This window comes from Perissodus microlepis, chromosome 4 (genome assembly GCF_051167445.1).
Source record: "Perissodus microlepis isolate ML-2025 ecotype Zambia chromosome 4, ASM5116744v1, whole genome shotgun sequence".
In the NCBI taxonomy this organism is placed as follows: domain Eukaryota; kingdom Metazoa; phylum Chordata; class Actinopteri; order Cichliformes; family Cichlidae; genus Perissodus; species Perissodus microlepis.
In genome coordinates this window covers 6,512,606-6,532,970 of record NC_140464.1, presented here as the reverse complement: position 1 = coordinate 6,532,970, position 20,365 = coordinate 6,512,606, and the positions used below count along the sequence as shown (strand labels likewise).

The following is a 20,365-nucleotide window of genomic DNA, read 5'->3' as shown; positions in this document are numbered from 1 at the left end:
CTCGCCTGCTGTCAGTACATATTCATAACAAGTCCAAACGCCACAACCACCGACCTTCCCATATCAGCTGATGCCGACAATGAGCTGGCACATTCACTTCACAAAGATGCACTCATCCTGTCAGGAACACCAGCAGGTATCACTGCCAGCAGTATGTGAAGTGTTGTTGCAGCATGACATGATAGAGACAGCTACTAATGTCACAAGTCGCCGCATGAGGTGCCGCATGAGGTATCTCAGGATGAAGTTTGGATCCAGATCCGTGGACATCCAAGCAACCACTCATTGAATAATGAATGGGAAGGGAAAGCGAGGCGGTAACTGCCGAAGCAGAACTGAGTGTGAATGCAGGCGAGAGAAAGTAAATAAGGCAGCACTGACACAAATGCAGCTAGATATAATTAGACTGAGAATGACTGAACAGGTAAGAAGGTAAAAAGTACAAGGTGAGAACAGCAGAGTGCGATAAATAACTCAGTGCATTTGTTTGCAATCCTGTACGATAATGATGCTAATATATGCGTAATTTACACAAAATAAAAACTGGAATGTATTTTTTTAAGTTTACTTTCATCACAGGAAAAGAATGTCTAGTTAAGATACAGAGTTGGAAGAAAGGATTATGCCTGGTAAAATATTCATTCAAATGAGCTCCCAAAGGATTCTATGAGTGCTGCAGAATACAATAAAAGCACAATGCTCCATTATGTGGAATGTCACAAGTTCAGATTTATGCAAGACAGCATATCAGACATCTGAGATGTCTCTTATCGAAGGCTTTTGTGGTTTTCACCATGGTGTTCAGTAAATACCCAGACAGGTACTTCAAATTCAGTGTCATCACTGCCCATACCATTTTCCCTCCAAGTGAGAAAATGGGGACATGTTATGTGCTGGTTGCGCCATCAACTTGTGTCTTTATACTGGTGTGCTATTTACCGCATTTCCTCAAACAGTAGCCATGGGTCTGCTTTTTTTTTTTTCTTTTTTTTTTAATCTTAACCACAGATGCCAGCAAGTTGGTATTAGAGGCAGGCTTTTATGTCCAAGTACTCCTGTTTGATTAGTAAGTAGTCATCTTGGACAATTCCCACTCTAATTTGCTTCCATTTGTCATTTCGAAGGTCGTTTTAAGCTAATTGCACCAGAGAAAGTAAAAACTAATACATCAGTAAGATCAGTGAGAACATTTCAGGTTCTCTCATTTAACACAGGAGCAGACATCACTAAATGCACTTATCTACACTAACACAGGCATGGTCTGCAAACCAGCTAACCTCTGTTTAAAAAAAAAATCAAACATGACAAAACAAATATAAAAACACCCCAATATATAGCTGACATTCACAATCTTTGCAGCTGCAACATGAAACCTAAACACTTGCTGTCCTCCAACATTTCATTTGCAGCATACCAGCTTTTATCACTGACATTGAAATCAGATCCAATATGAATTTCAGTGAAACAAAAATCAACAATGTAGCATCAGCAAAGAGGTTGCCCAAGACATCCAATCCATGTCACTCTCATGCAGTGGCAACAATCACTTAGGGTTTATGAATCGGGTCTGTTCTTTGTAACAGTGTACTTCAAGGTCTGAGGAGCACTGAGTAGACAGAGGACAGAATAAAATAGTGTATTCTTTCATCTTTTTCAACATGCACAAACAAACTTTAACCATGCTAACAAGCAAATAAATGGTTGTTCATGCGGGTTTTATTTTATTTTGTACACAGCGCTGCCTCTCTCCTGCCAAATCTAGGAGAGAGGCAGTGATGGCAGCTGAAAGTGAGACTGAGTTCACTCAGCAGAACAAAACTTTAATTTTTAAAAACAGCAGAAATCAAGTTTTAGGGTCATACAAGTTCAAAACACAGCAAGTAAGGCACAGTCAACGGAAGAGAGAATTCTCCAAAAACTATTTTTTGACAGCTGTCACAAACCAGAATTAAACACAGCTTGGAGAGATGTATTTTAAATTAGCGTCATGATTATATTTACTTAATATTGGTCTTTGAATTCCGTGATTTCATGATCCTTTTACACAAAGTAAAATTTAAGTTAACTGAAACCTCACTCACACAGATACTAGCCAATAACCACCTGGCAACCAAAAGTCGTTGCGACCTCCAACTACACCAAAGTGGCTGGAATTCAAATTTTCATTTGGCAGGTGATTAGTGTCAGGAAATACACACTATTCCCTAGCAACCAGTGGTTGCTAAGGGGTCACAGACGAGTCTCTAAGCCTGCGCAACTGGGGTTTAACTAAAGCGGAAGTGCATGAGGTAGATAAACAGCTAAATAGTATTACAGGATAAAAGTGTGAGATTACTTAACTGTGAATAATGCAAAGGGTTGCTTTACGAATGTGCAGTAGGCTCAGCATTAACATACATAGCTCTGTTCTTTGGTCTCACCCAATTCTTCTTTTTTTATGTCATTACTTCTTGTAAGACTAGGTTCATCGCATTTTATGTTAAAATACTGTTAGTGCATTTATATAGGCAACGTATGTCAGATGCTTTATTGGAAAAACTTGGATCTATTGCTAACATTTACTAGCAATCCAAACAGAGGATTGAACATAATGAAGTAAACTGACCAGAGATTAGATAACAAATGTTAAATGTTTTTAGCTTGCAATTATACTTCACTTAAAGATATACTCCAAGATATACTGAAAACGAAGACTACAGTCAGACAAACTCAGAAGCAGACAGAGAATCAATCCAACCTTGGCCTTGTGGGGCCATCGTCTGTGATTTCCAGTCATGCTGTCTGCACACTGTCCTGTGTCATTTTGATAGAAATATCACACATTGTCCTGACACCAATGTAAGATCCTTTCTAGGAGAATAGCACCCATACCTGAAGACAAGGCAGATCCTGACAGATGGAGATGTTGAAGGGGTTATTAAGACATTTAACCCTTCGTACTAGAGCAGGGCGATATGACCAAAAATATTTATCACGATATACATTTGAAATTTTGCGATAACGATATAACTGACTATATAATTGACACTAGACAAAATGCTTCACAACTCCACAACTTTATTAGTGCAAAAAACCCATCAATGTATTTTCACTTAAACAAGCAGCTGTTTTTTATGTGCATTAAAGTTATATAAAAATGTAACAGTGCAAATTCCTTGCTGACAGTTTAACCAAAAGGTATTTCCAGTGGAAATTGGCCGACATATCCTCAGCATAACCATGTATAATATCCACAAAACTTAAAAAGAGGTTATACACACACAATACGGTAATATTATGTTGAAGCACAGTACGTATCACTCCGCGAGGCGCCTGCCTACGACAGCCGTAATGCTCTGACAATCCATCAAGCAGTGCGGGTTCGTAGCTTAGCAAAGTCGTACTAAAACATTTGACAGATTTTCGAGCGCCGTGTACGACATAAAATCATTTTGAGGTCAGTAAACACAACCAGAATTCATACATAAGGCACACGGGATTATAAGGGGCACTGTCGATTTTCAGAAAAATCAAAGGATTGATTTTAAGTGTGCCGTATTTTCCAAACAACACTGTAATAACGACGGCCCGCTTGCATGCTCTACCAAAAATAGTGCTTTGTTGTGTATCTGACGGACGAAAGCTAAACCAGTTCCACACCACTGAAGTTGCAGCATTTTTACAAACCAATTCTGGTTCATCCGTTTCATTTAACGATCCACTTTCGCTCTTCTCATTCTGCATCGCCGCCATGTGCGTAGGTAAACATAGGCACTGCGCATGCGCGTTTTACCCATATTCTATCGCGATATTTCATTTTCCTATCGTTGCCCAAAATTACACCGGTATTACCGTGAACGGTATGATATAGCCCAGCCCTACTTCGTACCATTCCTCTTATTTACTTAGGCCTCGTCTCCCTCTCTAAACTTTGTACTGTAAAGCACAAGCAAGTAATTGATATATTTTCTGCACAACATGCAGTTGTTATGAATTGACTGAAAAAATACATTAAGAATGCTTTCTGACCTTGTATATTTAAACCACAGTTAACTGCAGCCAGTGGTTGCTTTCCATCAAAGTCTCTGTATCCTGGCAGAAACAGGGCCCTGAACATCCAGCTCTCACGTGCGTATGACCATCGAGATCAAAAGAGCTCCAGTGTAGCTTACGGAGATTAAAAGAGACAGGTGGACAAAAAGGACTGAAAGAGTCAGCCACCCTGTTTAAGGAGAACCTGTGATTTTTTTACCATCAACTGGTCAGTTCTGGAAATCTAATGCTCAGCTTAGACACTGTGAAAGATTACAGAAAGGCAAAGAAGGCTAACATATGAAAGGTAATCACTTCAGATATCATGAAATCACGTGTTTGGCTACTGTGTTGATAAAAAGTACCCAGCTGTCTGTGCTCTGCTCGCCTGCAGAGGCATTGTTGATGTAGTCATCTTTATCAGAATTTACACAACAAAAAAGCTGACTGTCAAGCGTGCTCAAATCCCCATAGCAGGAAATTAAGCAGTACAGACCATGCAGAGAACTGGTGATGGATGATGGATCAATTACATGTCCCATGTTCAGTTTAGTGTTTTAATCCCTCGGTGTAGCTCCTATTAAAATCCAAATACTTTATAGCTTTTTCTAACAATAGAACGATCAGCATAATTTTGACAAGATTGTAAATTGTTTCTTTGTAAAGTTAATTCTTTACCACAGTGAGATCACTTTAGGCAAACCACTCAAAATGCCACCTTGCAAACTGATGTAGAGACAGCCAGTCAGTCCTGTGTATTAATGGTATGCACCATTTAAGCACCTTAAGTAAAAATTTGACAGTTAGAAACGTAATCTTTTGACAACATGTGACAAAAATTTGCATTTATACATTTGTTATAAGGCTGCACCAACAAACTTTCTGAACTCTGAAGTGACATACCAACTGAACAATGAATCACATCCAACCTCAAAACAAATAACTAAGGACCAAAAATGTTAACAGAGTGAGCTATAGCAGTTCAATGTCCAATGGCCAATTCGATCTAATAGCACTAATTCATGAATATTTGATTGCAGTCAATGCATTCCTTTATCAGAGTACTGAAACCAAAGTAGGTTTTCCAGTAGCAGCAGATACCCTGACTGCAGCATTCAATTTCAGTTCTGTGCATTACCCTTGAAGGCTTGGCAATACTTTTTGCACACGGTATGTGAAGTGTAAAAAAAACATTACCAGTTAAACACTGAAACATGAACATTTTTTACTTTGACCTACCCCTGAAAAGCACTGAAATTTCAGGTGCCAACTGAAACCAACAAAAATATATTCAGGAGCTTCTAACTCTGTAGATGATGTAACAACCTGATCATACTTAAGTACAGATTAAACTTCAAAGTAATATATTAAATGATTGCTTTCCAAAACAGTTTTGGGGATGCAAAGCTGTTTTATCAAGGGATTTTCACATATATGTCCACCTATTGGCAAAATACAGCTCAGGAGTCAGAACTGGTCTACGGACTATCTCAACATCTAAGAGGAAAACAAACAAAAAATACATTATACATACAAAATAATAATAAAAATTGATGACTAAAAGCTGTAGCTCCAGGAGGGTTTCACCTAGATTTTCTTAAACAGTTTTTGATAATAAATAATGGATTAATGTCAGCTGTCTCTGCACAGCTAGTAAGTTTCTTTTCACTTGAACAGACCTGAACTCCACCATCTTGAACTTTAGTCTACGATAATACTCTTGGTTCTTTTCTGCAGCCTAAGCTTACAGCGTCGCCGCCCCTCAACCAGTTCTCACCCAGCTTCAAGTGCTGGTTTTAGTGACCCTCTAGCTCACAGATATTAAGAAAATATCGGGGGGTAGCAACACACTGCAGCCTAAGATGGTGGCGTTAGTTTATCAAACTGCAGGATGAGTCTCACAACATAGGAGTGCTATGATGACCATAGAAGTGCTGGTGCTAACGGTTCAGGTGTGACTGAACTTTCAAAATACGAGCATGGGGGATTGGGTACACAAGTGAAAACAGTCTTACTCAAGAACACAGGTCACCACAGAAAATAATTTAATTCATTCGCATGAATATGACCATGTTTTGTGACCAATGTTTATTTTATTCTTTCACTGATGCAAACATCAGTGATTTTAAAAATAAATGTGTAACACTGAGAATTTAAGGTGACTGCACAGCAAGCTGAGACAGAAAAGTCAACATTTTCTAACTTTTAGTTTCTGAAACAGTCACGTAGGCTTATTTTAGAGTCATTTGTTGTGGCCACTGAAATTCATGGATTTCAACACATCTGAAAACTAAAATTGCACTGAAACTTCAGGAAGCATATAAATATGATTGCAATCTCAGGCTTTCACACAGCTTTATGCCTTTATGTCCCAGGGTGCTGCTCCCGGCTGGCTATACTATCTGCAATACATGTAAACAATAATACGAATTCTCAAGCTGATCAATAAAGCATGTGAGACGGTATTTCTGGGAGGTTAAGTACTGATTCAGAAAACATGTAATTTTCACTCTGTGGCTGCCAAACAGACTAAAGCAATTCAAATTAACTAGCCACTTGACCTTTGATTTCACAAACAGTCAATATCTGCTGGAAGCAACTGATGGCTAATTCATCAAGAAGCTCTTACACACACAAATACAAATACACATGAGGACTGATTGCATATGACAACACAAACCCATACACATGAAAATATAAACATAGCCTGCAGTACATTAAATCACACACATCATCCCGTCCTCCTCCCGTGGCCAAGATGAAGTAGGTCTCCAGATAGGTTGCTTAGGTAATGGGACAAACCACTCTCCCCTCTTTCAGCTTTCTCTTCTTTCTTTGCTAGTATGAGTGCCAGCCAACATCTACAACCATGACTTCATGGACCGCCCTGCCACAGCTCCATGCCTCTGCCATAAACCTCTCATTTTCGGTTTCATGCAGAGAAACGCTGGGTGGTTAACTTAGTCACAAGAATAAAACGTAGTCTGGCCATTAGTGATGTCCTGAGCTACACGACAGGATGGAGGTCGTTTTTCTGAATGGGACTGCCTACAGTTTTAGTGAAGGAAGCTTAAACCAATTAGAGCTGCTATTTTTTATCTTATGAATCAATTATTTGATTGACTGAAATATAATCAGCTTTCCCTGGCCATTTGGGTTTTTTTTTTCTTTTTTTAGCAAAATGCCAAATTTTTTCTACTTCTACCTTTTTATTCTGTTTTTTCATCTTAATGTTGATAAAGTAAGATAAGATAAGGTATGACCATGGCTTCTGTTTTTTATGGACCAAACAGTAGATCAGTTATTTAAGAAAAAATATAAAATTTCCAGCTTAATGTTTTGCCTACATTATTAAATGTAGGCAAAACCTATTATCCGAAAGGCTATATTATGTCAACATCCTATAACTGAATTCAGCTTTGGGGCAAACAGTATGGACAGTATTTTGTTCATGCTAAGGACAAAGAGCTTAATGAACACATTTCCATAAACACTCCACTTCCCATTAGCAAGGCACATCAGGCCATATACTGTCCACTGGTATAAATTATGTGTCATATCTCAATATCTATGATATACCAACACCACACGTGAGTGGTGAATGAGGCAATCTCAGGCATGCGGAGGCAGTTTAGTACTTAAAAACAGAGCTACTTCAACAGGCTCCATGAAAACACCTTGCAAAATATGGAAGACTACACTTGCCAATAAACGTGGAAATCACAAACTTGTTTCACTTGAGGCAAAAAAAAAAGTACTGTCGAGCAAAACCAGCCTATGACAGTTATCCTTGGAGAAAATGCTAGCAGCTAGTGATGTGCTTCCCAGAAGTAAACAAGTGTGTCAACTAAGCATCACTCCACCTAACTCACTAGATAGACGATCACCATTGCACTATAATGCTGCTACTGATACCTCGTGTCAATAGATTCACACTTACAGAATTAAGTAGTCTGTCATCAATGAGAGCAGCTTATTTGAAAAGAAGACTTTCAGTGGGTTTCAGTGATTTTCAGAAACCAAACAAAATATTCTAAAAGAAGGAATAATAAACCATTAAAAATACATTTCAAATTTGGGCCTCTAGTTTTTTCAGTTCGATGATTTCTGATTTAAACTCCACTTTAATTTCTTTGAAGCAAAGTTCCAGCACAGCTCCCTGTGACTACTATGGAAAGCAATGCTTCTGATGCCCATATCATAAGTTAAAGTGTTTTTTATGTGTAATAGGGTTAAGGTAAGGTACCAGAGCCTGATATCACAGGTTAAAGGCTGTAATTTAGGTTGTAACATGCCTCCCATCACACTAAGCCAAAATCACATACAAAAAGATAAACAATTGCTCATTAAATCTAGTATCCTTTATCATTACTACATAAAAAACAAGCTGCTTTGGGGCAGTGTACTCCATGTCTTAATGTGATAAAGGCCACAATGTTCACTGATGTATTCACTCTGTTAAATTAACAATTTACCCAAGAAGACTTCCTTTATACTTCTTGGTAGACTTAGCTCAGAACAAAGCTGGAACGCCATCCTTCTTAATAATTCTATGTGACAAAAAAGGACACACGAGTATGCTCCTCGTGATTAAAGCTGTAGAAAGGAAGCACTTCACTTTCACGGTCACACCCAACATCTCCTGCATTATTTTAGGAAGAAGGAAAAAAAGAAAAACTTTGTTTTGACACAAATAAATTAATCATTACATTAATTACCAAGGCAATTATTTTTAGTAGAAAACCCCTTCGGGGAAAATTACTCCTTTTACACACACTCCATCTTCAACCTACTATAATACACCACTGCAGACAGCTGCACTGTCTACTACATAAGCACTATCCACACACTAAGCTGTCTGTCTGTGGCTACACTCCAACTTTTCTTCCAAGTTGGTTAAACAGCACAGGTTGCCTGCCTCTCCAGGGTGTTTTAGAAAGGCAGGCTTGTGGGTGGCTGTAGTGCTTTCCATGCCCTTTAAAGAGACTGAGATATCATGCCTGCAGGGAATGTAAAATGCCACGGTAATACCACATTAGTGATTAATACAGTACATCCACTAAAACCTAATGTGACGCACTGGGCTTTCAAATGTTGAGAAATGAATGCAAAAGTGATAAAATGCTGTTAGTGAGATGGAGTGGCCAGAGGAGGAGGAGAAGGGGGAGGACAGATTAGAAAGCACATAATCCCCCGACACATTGGTGACTGACAGTAAGCTACTCCTGCTCTACTGGTGAAAGCGAGGCAAATCTAGCCATGCAATAATTAGCCTGTGAAGTGCTAAGGCCACAGGTTGCATGTAATGACTAACTGCTGTTGTTGTAAACAGCCAGCACCATTACATTGATAATGCTGCTCCAACAAGGTTCCGGCCAGAGGAATGGATGAGTAGCTAATTAGTATCTGTTTGATACAGACCTCTGGGTCTGGCTGCTATCAGGTTTCACATTAAGCCTGAGAGTGTGATAGGGTCATCCCAGGATAGTCCTACTACAGGGGTATTTATATATATTACTGAAGCATGCAGGGAATGCAGGAGAGGCCCAATGAGCTGATTCACTCTGGCAGACACTGATGTGTCTTGTCAGTGTGATCAATCAGCATTTAATCATGGCTGTAATCACACCCAGCAAAACAAACACAGGCACAGGGAAATTGATTAATACACAAACACATAACACATGATAGGCTTACACCTACACCAGCAAAATTTTAAGGATGGGCAATGGGGTACAATTTATGCCAGGAAAAGACTGAGTTGAAGTTATTAGGCACACAGTTTCTTACAATTTTCACTGCATGATCAATTTGGTTAATAGAAGAGTCCCTAAATGATAGTCATGCTCATTAAATTAAAGACATTTGGCATCTGCTCCATTTCCCCGAAGGTTAAAGTTTCATTATAAAGTGTAGGTATGATATTAACAGGATTCTTCCAGAATGACAAGCCTTAGGGAGTGAGGGGGTGTCTATTAGGGTTAGGGTTACAATTGGAAAAGGTGGTCTTTGTTTCAGGCAAAGCGGGACAACCATTAAAATAATAGCATTAATAAGTATAATAACACTAACCCAATATATAGTACTTGGCTCTGAGTAAAAATATTAGATGTCTAGAAATAAATTAACCACATTTCTAAAATACTTGACAGACAGGTATCGAATCAACACTGCAAAGCTAAGCCAAAAAATTATATTAAGTGCTATTTACAAGCTAGAGTCAGCAAGCACTTAAAGTCGTTACACTGCATAAAATAATGGAATTAAAAGCAGCACAAACAAAATCACATCTATTATCCATTTTCATTAATAAAAAGATCCCTCAGGCACAAACTACTTATGTCACTGTTTCTAGACTATCTGAGAAACCTACATTTATGCGCTGCAATATTTTTCCGGTACAGAACATCAATAACTTACTGTTAGTTTCCATTTTTTGAAAGGATGATATAATCATATCTTTTTGGGATAATGCAAGTGATAGAAGTTGAAAAAACATAAAATTATTCCCTGTATTAGACAGGTAGGCTCTGAATTTCTTTTCCACACTCAGCACCACAACTTTCTCACAGATTCACAGTCAGAACTTGATACTTAGGATGGAGAAGCACTACAACCACTCAGCATCCTTGCAGATGCTGCGTTGAAAGAATCAAGTGGGGGGGGGGGAAGGCAGGCTTTTGTTTTGTTCACTGGCTGTTTGGAAGCGAGGATGCTGAATTTGGCTTCAAATGCGCCCTGCTTTTCTGCCATCCTTGAAAAACGAGCACACCAAAGTGCTTATTTAGAAAGAATCACATCAAGTAGGTTGCACAAGCACTCATGTATAAACAGAAATTAACAGGATGAGCAGTCTGCGCATTTTAAAAATGCTAAAAAAAAAAAAACGAAAGCAACACATAATACATGCATATACGTGGAAATGTGCACACTGTTGCTGTTTCCCTTTTGTGCAGCACTGTGTTCCAGTTCCATCAGTCACATCACACTGACTCTCGTGTCCCCACAATCCTCCCCACGGTCATTCATCACAGTGTCACTCAAGCGCTGACTCGGGTCCCTGGAGTGTCATGGTAATGCTGTCCCTCAGTGTGTGTATACTCATTCATGTATATGTATATTTTGGTGCGTTTGTGTATGAGTTTGTCTGGATCCATGTGTTTGAGCCCATTCATGCATGCGTTTTTCTATTTTGGGGGTCCTACTGTTTTTTTCTTTTTTACTCAGAAGGCGCCGGAGATATGAAGGTGTGTCGCTGCAGTGACAGAGAGAGGAAGAGACAGTGCAAGTCGACAGAGAGCAGTGGGGAGAATTCAGGAGGAGCTCAGAAGCAGCAACAGGCAGAGGGCAAAGAGGATGACAGTGCCTTCTAGTAGCCGCTCTGTCAACACGATTATCTTTGAACCCGGCTTTAGGTCAAAGACGCGTCATACAATATGCAAGACGGTTACTAAAGGGAAGTTACACTGACTCACTGAGCTGCATGGAAAGGAACAGACATAGCCAAGCCAGCTCTGAATTAACTCCCTGAAGATTCAACACAATGAAATTATGAAAATCAAATGTTCTCCTGGCAGATATAAGCAGAGAATTGCTCACCAGCAGCTTTGCTGCAGCTTAGTGCAATATGAATCAGAACTTCCAGGGAAGTATCCATATGAAGGCATGAACAGAAAATCACTACTCCCAAAGTGTGATCTACCATTGTTGTTTTTCCAATTAACGTCTGCATCGAGCATCTCTCAGGATAAAGCACGATGATATCAATCCTAAAATAAGTGTCATAGAGCGAGGAGCTTTAACAGCTCGGATTACACACATCAGAGGTTCGATAATGCTGTTGATGTGCTCTGTGAGTCCACTTCACAAAATTAAGAGCTCTTCAAAGAAGATCAAATCCCAGTAGCAGCTTCAACAAGCTGTTGCATGCATTGTACACGCATCACTGATCAGGTTTGGGGCAGGCACAAAAAACAAAACATCTCATTAATACAGAGCTATATCAGCAGCATCTTTAAATAGAAATTCAAGCTGTTGGGCAACTTCCTAAATGACCCCATGCATCATTTTATTACTGCTCTACGATGAAAAGATGGACCAGTAGATACAATTCAAAAAGATTCACAGAGTATACTCAAAGTAGTTTTGCATGCTTAAGCTTATTTACTTCATAGATTTGATTTTACACACACACACACACACATACACACACACACACACACACACACAGCAAAGCTTTCTTTAATCAGCACTGTGGATTTTTTCATACCACTTAAAATACTTTCCATCTGTTTTATGCAAGATTATAATCTATTGGTGAATTTTTGAAGTTTGAAGAATTCATAACATCAAGTTGGCCTCATTTTTAGTAATTTTCCAAATAGCAGTTCTATTTTAATACGGTTCACAGTCTTTAAATTTAACCTGAAAGGAGAAAAAGTTCATGCTTTCTCTCAAGGCCAGTGTCTTTACTCAGCCAAACAGCCAACTTCCTCAATTAAAAGTAGTAGTTGAGGAGTAGTCCAAGTTTGTAATACTATTAAAGTAGAAGCAGTACATCAGACCAATGTGTCCTTTGAAGAAAACTAAGCCATTAAAGAGACTGTGTCGATGACAGCACCAACAAATGTTTATGAAAACACAAATCTTGTAAATTTGAACATTAACAGCTGAATAGTTTTATTCAATTTTATTTATTTAGCACTAACACTAACTTGTGCATAGGGAGTGAAAAAGAGGGGACTGGAGAAGAAATACTCAGTGCATCATGGGAATTCTCCCAGCAGCAGCACAACTACAAGATGGTTTCAAGGCGCCTGTTTGTGTGAATGAAGCCAATCAAGAGAATGTGATCAGTGACTGATATTACTAAGTTGATTTAAACCTGGATTCATGTTCAAAAACACAATCAAAATCCCATTAAACTTCCATTATTGTCATAGTTACATTGCTGCAGTAACATAATAATGACGAGTTGATGTTGATTGATGTTGAAAAATCTTTAGCTTACCAGGTAATGATAATGCAACACCATTAAAACTAATGCAGATTCTGTGTTCAGTATGATGAATTGTATAACTCAAGAGTCTGCCAACAGATAAGCAGCAGAATAAATAAAACATACAAATCTCCGATACTGCACAGGATGCATTTAAATTGGTCTGTAAAAATATTGCATATGCAAGACTTAGTTAAACCTTGAAATAACTCTGAGATACAACTCACTGTCTTGGGACAAGCAACAAAATCCATGATTTTCATAGCTATAAAGTCTTTAACAATTGTGTTGAAGAATTCTCAAAGAAGAAAGAGCCATTTATATCCTCTATGTCTACAGAAAGAAAAGAAAAAAACACTGCACTGTTCTCTTTAGTAACATTCACACACTGCATCCACTGCACTGTTAACAGAATCGGTAATAGATCTAATTGCAAAATCCAAGTATGCAACAGATGGGCGTTGCGAATGCTGTCTTTATGTGTTAAAACCAAATTTACTGCACAACTTGCTCACTCTGACTGCCAAAAAGTAAAATATCACAAACACAGAGGCCAAAAAGCCAATTTCCTTTTTATTCGTGCAACCAGACACACATTTCCCCAACACACCTCCACTTTGCTCTGATCAATGCCCTCAAGTTGTACAAGCACATTAGAAACACAGAACAGACGAAGGGGTCCTACACCTGAAAAGATTAAAATAACGGTATGTTTTAGCTGTGACTTTCCACTCTGAGATAAGCCAACAGAGTGATTTTAGTGGTGTGATTTATTTGGTACTTGGTGTTACTGGATTTCAGAGAACAAAAATACTTGAGTGCAGAAGTAAAGAAAGTGGCAAACGGATATGAGGGAATTTATTATTCGCTATGGCCCAAGACAAATCTGTTCCTCTGCTTCAGTGACTAAAATACTTTAGACTTGTCACTGAAGTATATTTTGTATTTTCCAGCGAGGTGACGCTATTGTGTGAAGGATGAGGTCAACAACAAAGCAACAGAAAAGAATAGATTTTCAACAAAGCTTAAACTCCAACCTGTGCAGCCAAACATAGTAACTCAAAAAAGAAACAGCCAGGATGCTCTCAGTCTTGCACCATTGGAGGGAAAGCACAATCATCAGCCACCAAGTCATTTTACGTTTTTTTCTTCACTGGAAACCTTCTACGTGTAACCTGAACACCACAGAAACAGAGCCACCTGATGGCTAGGAGACTGCAGAGAGGGTCTGATCCCAGCTCAGCCCAAAAGAGCTGACATTTAGAATACAACACATAGAGAGTATACTCACGGTTTTGAAGTCGCTGGGACTGCAGTCTTCACCTTGGTATCTGCAGTAGAGCATCATCTCTTCCAGGTCATGGCCAACCCTCTCAATGAACTCCTTCATGCTGAACGCTTTGGGCCTGTAGGCCGTGAAGTTTGCCTTTTCCTGTAGGAACGCAAGCACATCAGGCTCCGCCAGGTGTGGCTGGGGGATAGCCAGGTGCACATCGAGCAGGGCTAGCAGCTCTCCGGCGTGGTACAGGTCGTTGCGTGTGAGACGGCTGAAGCGATACACATTGAGGTTACAAATGGTCACAGCAGGGAAAACCAGGCTGCTTGACACCACAGCATCCACGCTGGTCACGTGAGGGTAGGAGAGGAAATAGGCCAAACGCTCTGTACTTTCCAGGGCTAACAATCCCAGGCAGGCCAGCAGAGCCACAGCCCAAAGCAAGCGGCGTGCACTGGGCTGACCATAAGGGAAGATAAAGCGAAGTCCATGCAGCGTGCTGGTGTGGACGAAGGCCTGCCAGGAGGTGGGACGCAGGCTGGAGCTTTCCTGGCTCCCCTGACTGCCACAGTTCTCCTTCAGATCCATCATCAGCTCTCCACCTCCTCAGCCAGGGAGCACCCGTAAACTCACACCTGCACAAACAGAGATGGAACTTCAGTAAAAGGCTTAGATTCATAGTCTAAAATCATATCAACTGCACTGATACGATGCAGGGAAATAGGCTAAAAGACAAAAATGAAAAAAAAAAAATTAGAAAACTGGAACAGAGATCTGCAGCAAGCGCTGACAGCAAGCATGCAAATACAACAGATAAAAAAGATAAAACAGCTGAAAAAGGAGAGGAAGTAGATACAGGAAGACAAAGATCTCCACAACCCACATAACTACTATGAAGAGTAAGAAGCAGAAGAGAAAGATGCTCCCTCAGGGCATCTCTCTCCTCTCCACCTCCATTCTCAATCACTCCCTTGAGCTCAGAGTTAGTGTGGCTGCCAGACTGCCTGTGGCTCCTACTACACCCAACACACACATACAAACATCCACTCAACACACACTCTAGACAAATCCCAAACTGCCCTGCTCGCTTTCTTCCTCAGCTGCCCTCTGTGACTGCTAGATTTCAGACAAAAACACCAGAAGTTAAGTCCTCTGTGACACCCGGAGCAAGAGGTGAAAGTCACTTAAGCCGAAAGCCAGAGAAAGCTGCCTCTGTGTATTTAATGTCCCGACTCATCTCCATTCAAAAGCACACACATACACACTCTCTCACTCACGCGGTAACTCTCTTATGCATGAGTGTGCATGCGAGCTGCCACACACGTATAAGCGCACACGCACACAAGGCTTCTCATGGTTTCCGTGCCCTCAACTAATGACAAGCCTAAGCACCTCTCTCGTTCAGCCTAGCGAGAAGACATCCAGCCGGCGCGAGCGTGAGTCTGACAGCGCACGTGTGTGTTTGTGTGCGTGTGAAAGAGAGAGAGGGACACAGAGAAAAGCATAAGAGAGAGAGAGATGATCAGAGTCGCTGCTTAGTCTCGTATGCCGATCCAAACTCCTGCTTTCCTGTGGCCAGATACATCCGCTTTCCCTCCTCTTCCCAGCTCATCTGTGGTAGCGGCGAACAACAGCGGAGCCGGGAGAGACGGAAGGCGCACACACCAATACACGCTTGTACAGAGAGAGAGAGTGGAGAGAGAGCGTGAGGGAGGAGGAGGGAGAGAGGAGGGAAGACAACACTCTCCTCCCTTGCTCTCTCAAAAGCAAAGTCTCTTATTGAATAGCTTTCCTCCTCCTCCTACAAACACTGCCACCTTTGCTCGCATTTGTCTCTGAGCCCTTCATATTTTCATATGGCACCAACCTCAAACTGAGTGATGGATGGATGCAAAACAGGAGGCTGTCAGGGAGGAAGATAGTAGACGGGAAAACGGTGGTGGCTGCTTGGCCGGGGATGGGGGGGGCGGCGTATGTCACGGGAAGTGAAGCAGAAGTAGAGACGGAGGAGTAAAGGCTGGGAGATGTAGGTTGAGGGGAGGGATAAGGACAAAAATAAAATTGGAAAACTAAAAAAAGAGCAAACGAGCAAGCGTGGTCACACAGGCTGCACAGCAATGGCACACAGAGGAAAGTAATTTAGACGTGCAACGTCACATGAGGAAGAGGGAGACACGGATGTAAAGGGAATAACAAGCACACAGAGTGTGTTTGCCGTGTGGAATGCAACATTTAAATCACGAGCCTGTAATTCATTAGGAGTCTGATCTTTCTCAGAATGAAGCGAGAGCGAGAAAACAGCGAGTTTTGTGAGGCAACATAAGGAGACAGGAGCAGCAAAGTGGTGAGGAGAGAATAACACGAGGGTGTGAGGGTGTTAAAGGTGGTAAAAGAGGAACGAGAACGCCTGTGTGTGTATTTGGACTGACTGGAAACAGGTTGTCAGAATGATCCCTAAAAATATATATGAATTTCACCTCCAACTGAATAAGAAATTGGATAGCTGGAGAGGAAAATATATCAGTTTGACACATTTTATTCAATTGGAACCGCTAATACATGAGCTAATATTTGTCTTTAACTTAAATCCACAATAAACTGATTACTCCTTAGGTTAGAAACTTAGACTTCAATAAATACAAAAGCAGTCTTTTGCACCAGGGAAGCTTTTACATCACTAAATCAAATTCAAATAAAAATATGTTAAAACTACAAGAAGAAAGAAATGGAAAATATTGTTACAATTTTACCTAACATGTTAATCAGAGGTTATCAGGATTCTGACAGGTTGGCAGGCTGAATTACACAGTAGGCCATCTTGCACAAACATGTTACATTTACCATGTTATTGAAAAGATTAGCTGGGACATCAGCATAACACACAGAGCAACTGATACTGGATGCATTACACCTGCTTAATCTGACAGTACACTAATACTCTTATTCTTTTAGTCCTTATTCTGGTCCTCGTGTCTGTATGCCAGCTCCCAAGCACTTCAAGTTTCTTAAAACATGCACACACAACAATAAAGAAAAATGTATACTAGACAACCTCCATCTCATCAAACTTAGACTCACTAATAAACACCAACAAACAGACACAGCTGATACTTGATTTGACAATTCCAGAATAGTATAGAATGAGAACTAAGGAGTGATTTAGGTGAAGTCAGTGACAAACTTTAAAACTTTAGGATCCCTCTTGGTGAAATCCCAAGATGCTGTCAGCTGAGAAGCTCATTTTCTAAAATTACTGGGCAATTACAGCATACCCCTAATCAAGTGATTAAAAAGTAATGAGCAGCCCAAATGAAACAGCCACTCATAAAACTATGTGTCGGTGCCTGGAGCACAAACCTCTTCACTATTTCTAAAGATACGGTTTGATATTTAATCAAAAGGTACATTCAAGTGCCAAACATTTTTAACCATGTGAAGTTACTAATGATAATTCATGCATTTTTAAACTCCTGCCATTATAATTAGCCTAACTTCCTACCTGTATGCTTGTTTTCTAAGGCACATCAACAGGTTGATTGATATGCTGCTGCACATCCTGTTCAACCTATTTAACAAATGATTAATTTTTATTAAATGTATTACACTTTTATTTCAGTTGAACATTTCTCAAAACATTAATACCCTATTAAAAATTTGGTGCATTGGCTAACCCGCGGCTAATCTCAGCTCATGCAACAGGTGAGGTTTTAACTCCTCCCCCTTCATACTCTTTTAAATAAGTTCATCATTTTAGCCAGGGCTCCTTCTGTTTGTTTATAGGATATAGAGAATATTCTAATATTAAGATTATATTTATTTTTCTAACCACAATATTAAAGAATACAGACCAGCTCAACAGCTTGTGTTGTCTTCTGGACCGACTGTACACTTTCACCTTTAAAACAAAGATGGCAACCGGAAATTAACTACTTCTGCCCGGATTTCACAACAAAATAAGTTGATGACTACCGGTACTTAAAAAAAAAAAACCCATGTATAGATAACCTATTAAACCAACAAAACCAACCTAGCTCCTGTAAGGACAAACAATGTGATATCTTTTATTTCTTTGTTTAACCAAACCAGAGGGAAATTTTGGGGAATGGTTGCTTGTTTAGCTACTACTTCACAGGGATATAAGACAGTAGCTTATTGTATAACCAAGGAAAAAAAAAACAGACTCCTGCACTATCTAATATAAAAATTTAAGTTGTGCCTAAGGCACAAAGTGGGTTTGTATCTCCAGCAGTTATTTGATCTACAAAGAAAGTCACAACACAATGTTTTTTTTACTCTTTCTACTTTTTATTTGCCATTTAAGAAAACATGTTTGATATTGTCCTGTACCTATCCATCACTTTGCCCTTTCACACTTATTTCAGCAATTAGCAACAACACACAAATCCTAATCCCACAGAAGTTGAAAGATTAGGTTATTTTAGTGTTATCTTTCTGACAAGCACACACTCCGAAGCGCACTCAAAGCCTACACCCACACACACTGTCAGTCGATCACACAGTCTTTCTCCGAAATGAAATTTGCTGTGGTCTCAGACAGCTGCAGGGTTTGCTGGTTTCTTAACAACTTAATTAAGCAAATCTCCCCTTTTTTCACTGAGGTAATGAGCATGGTTTTACAGGGATTAAACAGTCTCCAGGGTTGAAAATAAGGCTTTATGTGTTAGCAATCTTATCTTCCTTTATCCATCCAGCCAACTTTCCATGCACAGGATTAGTGAAGGCAGGAGGATTGTTAGCATTGCCATATATTTCTCTTTTTTTAATTTGCGTGGCATTAATGCTAAAAAGCTTAGTGCAACATTCTGAAATGAGTCTGTTTATTTTTTTTTTTTTCTGTCATTGGGAAAAGGCATAATATGCTACTTGACTTGGATTAACACCGACAGCCGGTGATCAGTCACACATTTAGAAGTGCCAGGGAAAGGATGCACCTGCATATGAGTGATAAATAAATGGAAAGGGCAAAAATTAGTCTTGGTGCAGCTGCTATCTTGTCATTGATTTATCAACTACACTACACATGCATAAGATTTTTTGCTATTTTCATAATGTCTATCGCCATAAAACACATGATTCTTATTATCAAATCAGTGGTTCCCTATGCTCCATGTATCTGTTTGATTGGATTGAACTTTTGTTATTATTATTATTTGTCTTCAATCTAATGGCCTTTCTTTGAGGACCTCTATAACAGTAGTGAACTGGATACTCATGGACTATTTTCCCAACATTTCAAATATCGTGCGGCATGAAAGATGGAAAATTATATTTCAAAAAAAGACAGTGGGATTTTTCCAGATTTTCTCACAGAGTTAACACTACTTTACATCAGACATGAGAAAATGTTCTTTTCTGCTGGGATACCAAATCAGAGCAAATCACAGACAGAAAATCTTTTTTTAATTTTTTGCGTCACTAGGCAGTTCGTGTACTCTATGAATGATGAGACTGAAAGAGTAATTACACTTTCTGACTATCTTAATGGATTATGAAAAATAATAAGTTCTTACCAGGAGATAATTAGGATGTGTACGGTAAGTACCAGACTTGGCACAACTGATTATTACATCTGGCGAGAGGCGATTGAAGTAGAAGGGCAAATTATTCCAGTATCTGAGCAATAGCGGCAGTCTGGCTCAAACCGTAAACCCCCTCCCTGTTCCCCGTTTGTGAAGATCTTAATTGGTAGATGTGCAGATTAGGAAAAGAGCAGCTCCTCCTGCACATACACAGAAAGACTGACAGTTTCAAAGTTCCCCTCCAAACGGGAGTTTTATCATCAAGGCTCTTAACTGGGTGTTGGATGCTTGTTTGTTCTCATAAGCACATGAACTGGGTTAATGACGTCCACTAGGACCTGCCAAGGAGGCAGTGTAATGCAATCCTTGCTGCTATCTGTGCAGATACTTTATATCATATGCAATATATATAGAGCTACTGCAGTGGACCTCAACATGTATTTATTTATTTTTTATTTTTGTCTTGGATTGCGTTTCACTTGTGACGACTTATCCCTGAATATGTAAGAAGAGCATTTACATCCCTGGATTGGTTCATTT

General features: G+C 39.7%; 1 protein-coding gene across 1 annotated transcript in view; it reads right to left on the bottom strand.

Moving 5' to 3' along the window:
• Positions 1–15,947, bottom strand: part of asic2 (acid-sensing (proton-gated) ion channel 2) — a 402,072-nt gene extending 386,125 nt beyond the window's left edge. The window contains exons 1-2 of the mRNA XM_084925296.1: positions 15,678–15,947; positions 14,301–14,920 (exon numbers count right to left, since the gene is read on the bottom strand). Coding sequence (XP_084781422.1) covers positions 14,301–14,876 — 576 coding nt within the window. The 5' untranslated portion in view covers positions 14,877–14,920; positions 15,678–15,947. The remainder of the gene's footprint in view (positions 1–14,300; positions 14,921–15,677) is intronic.
• Positions 15,948–20,365: the final 4,418 nt, after the last annotated feature.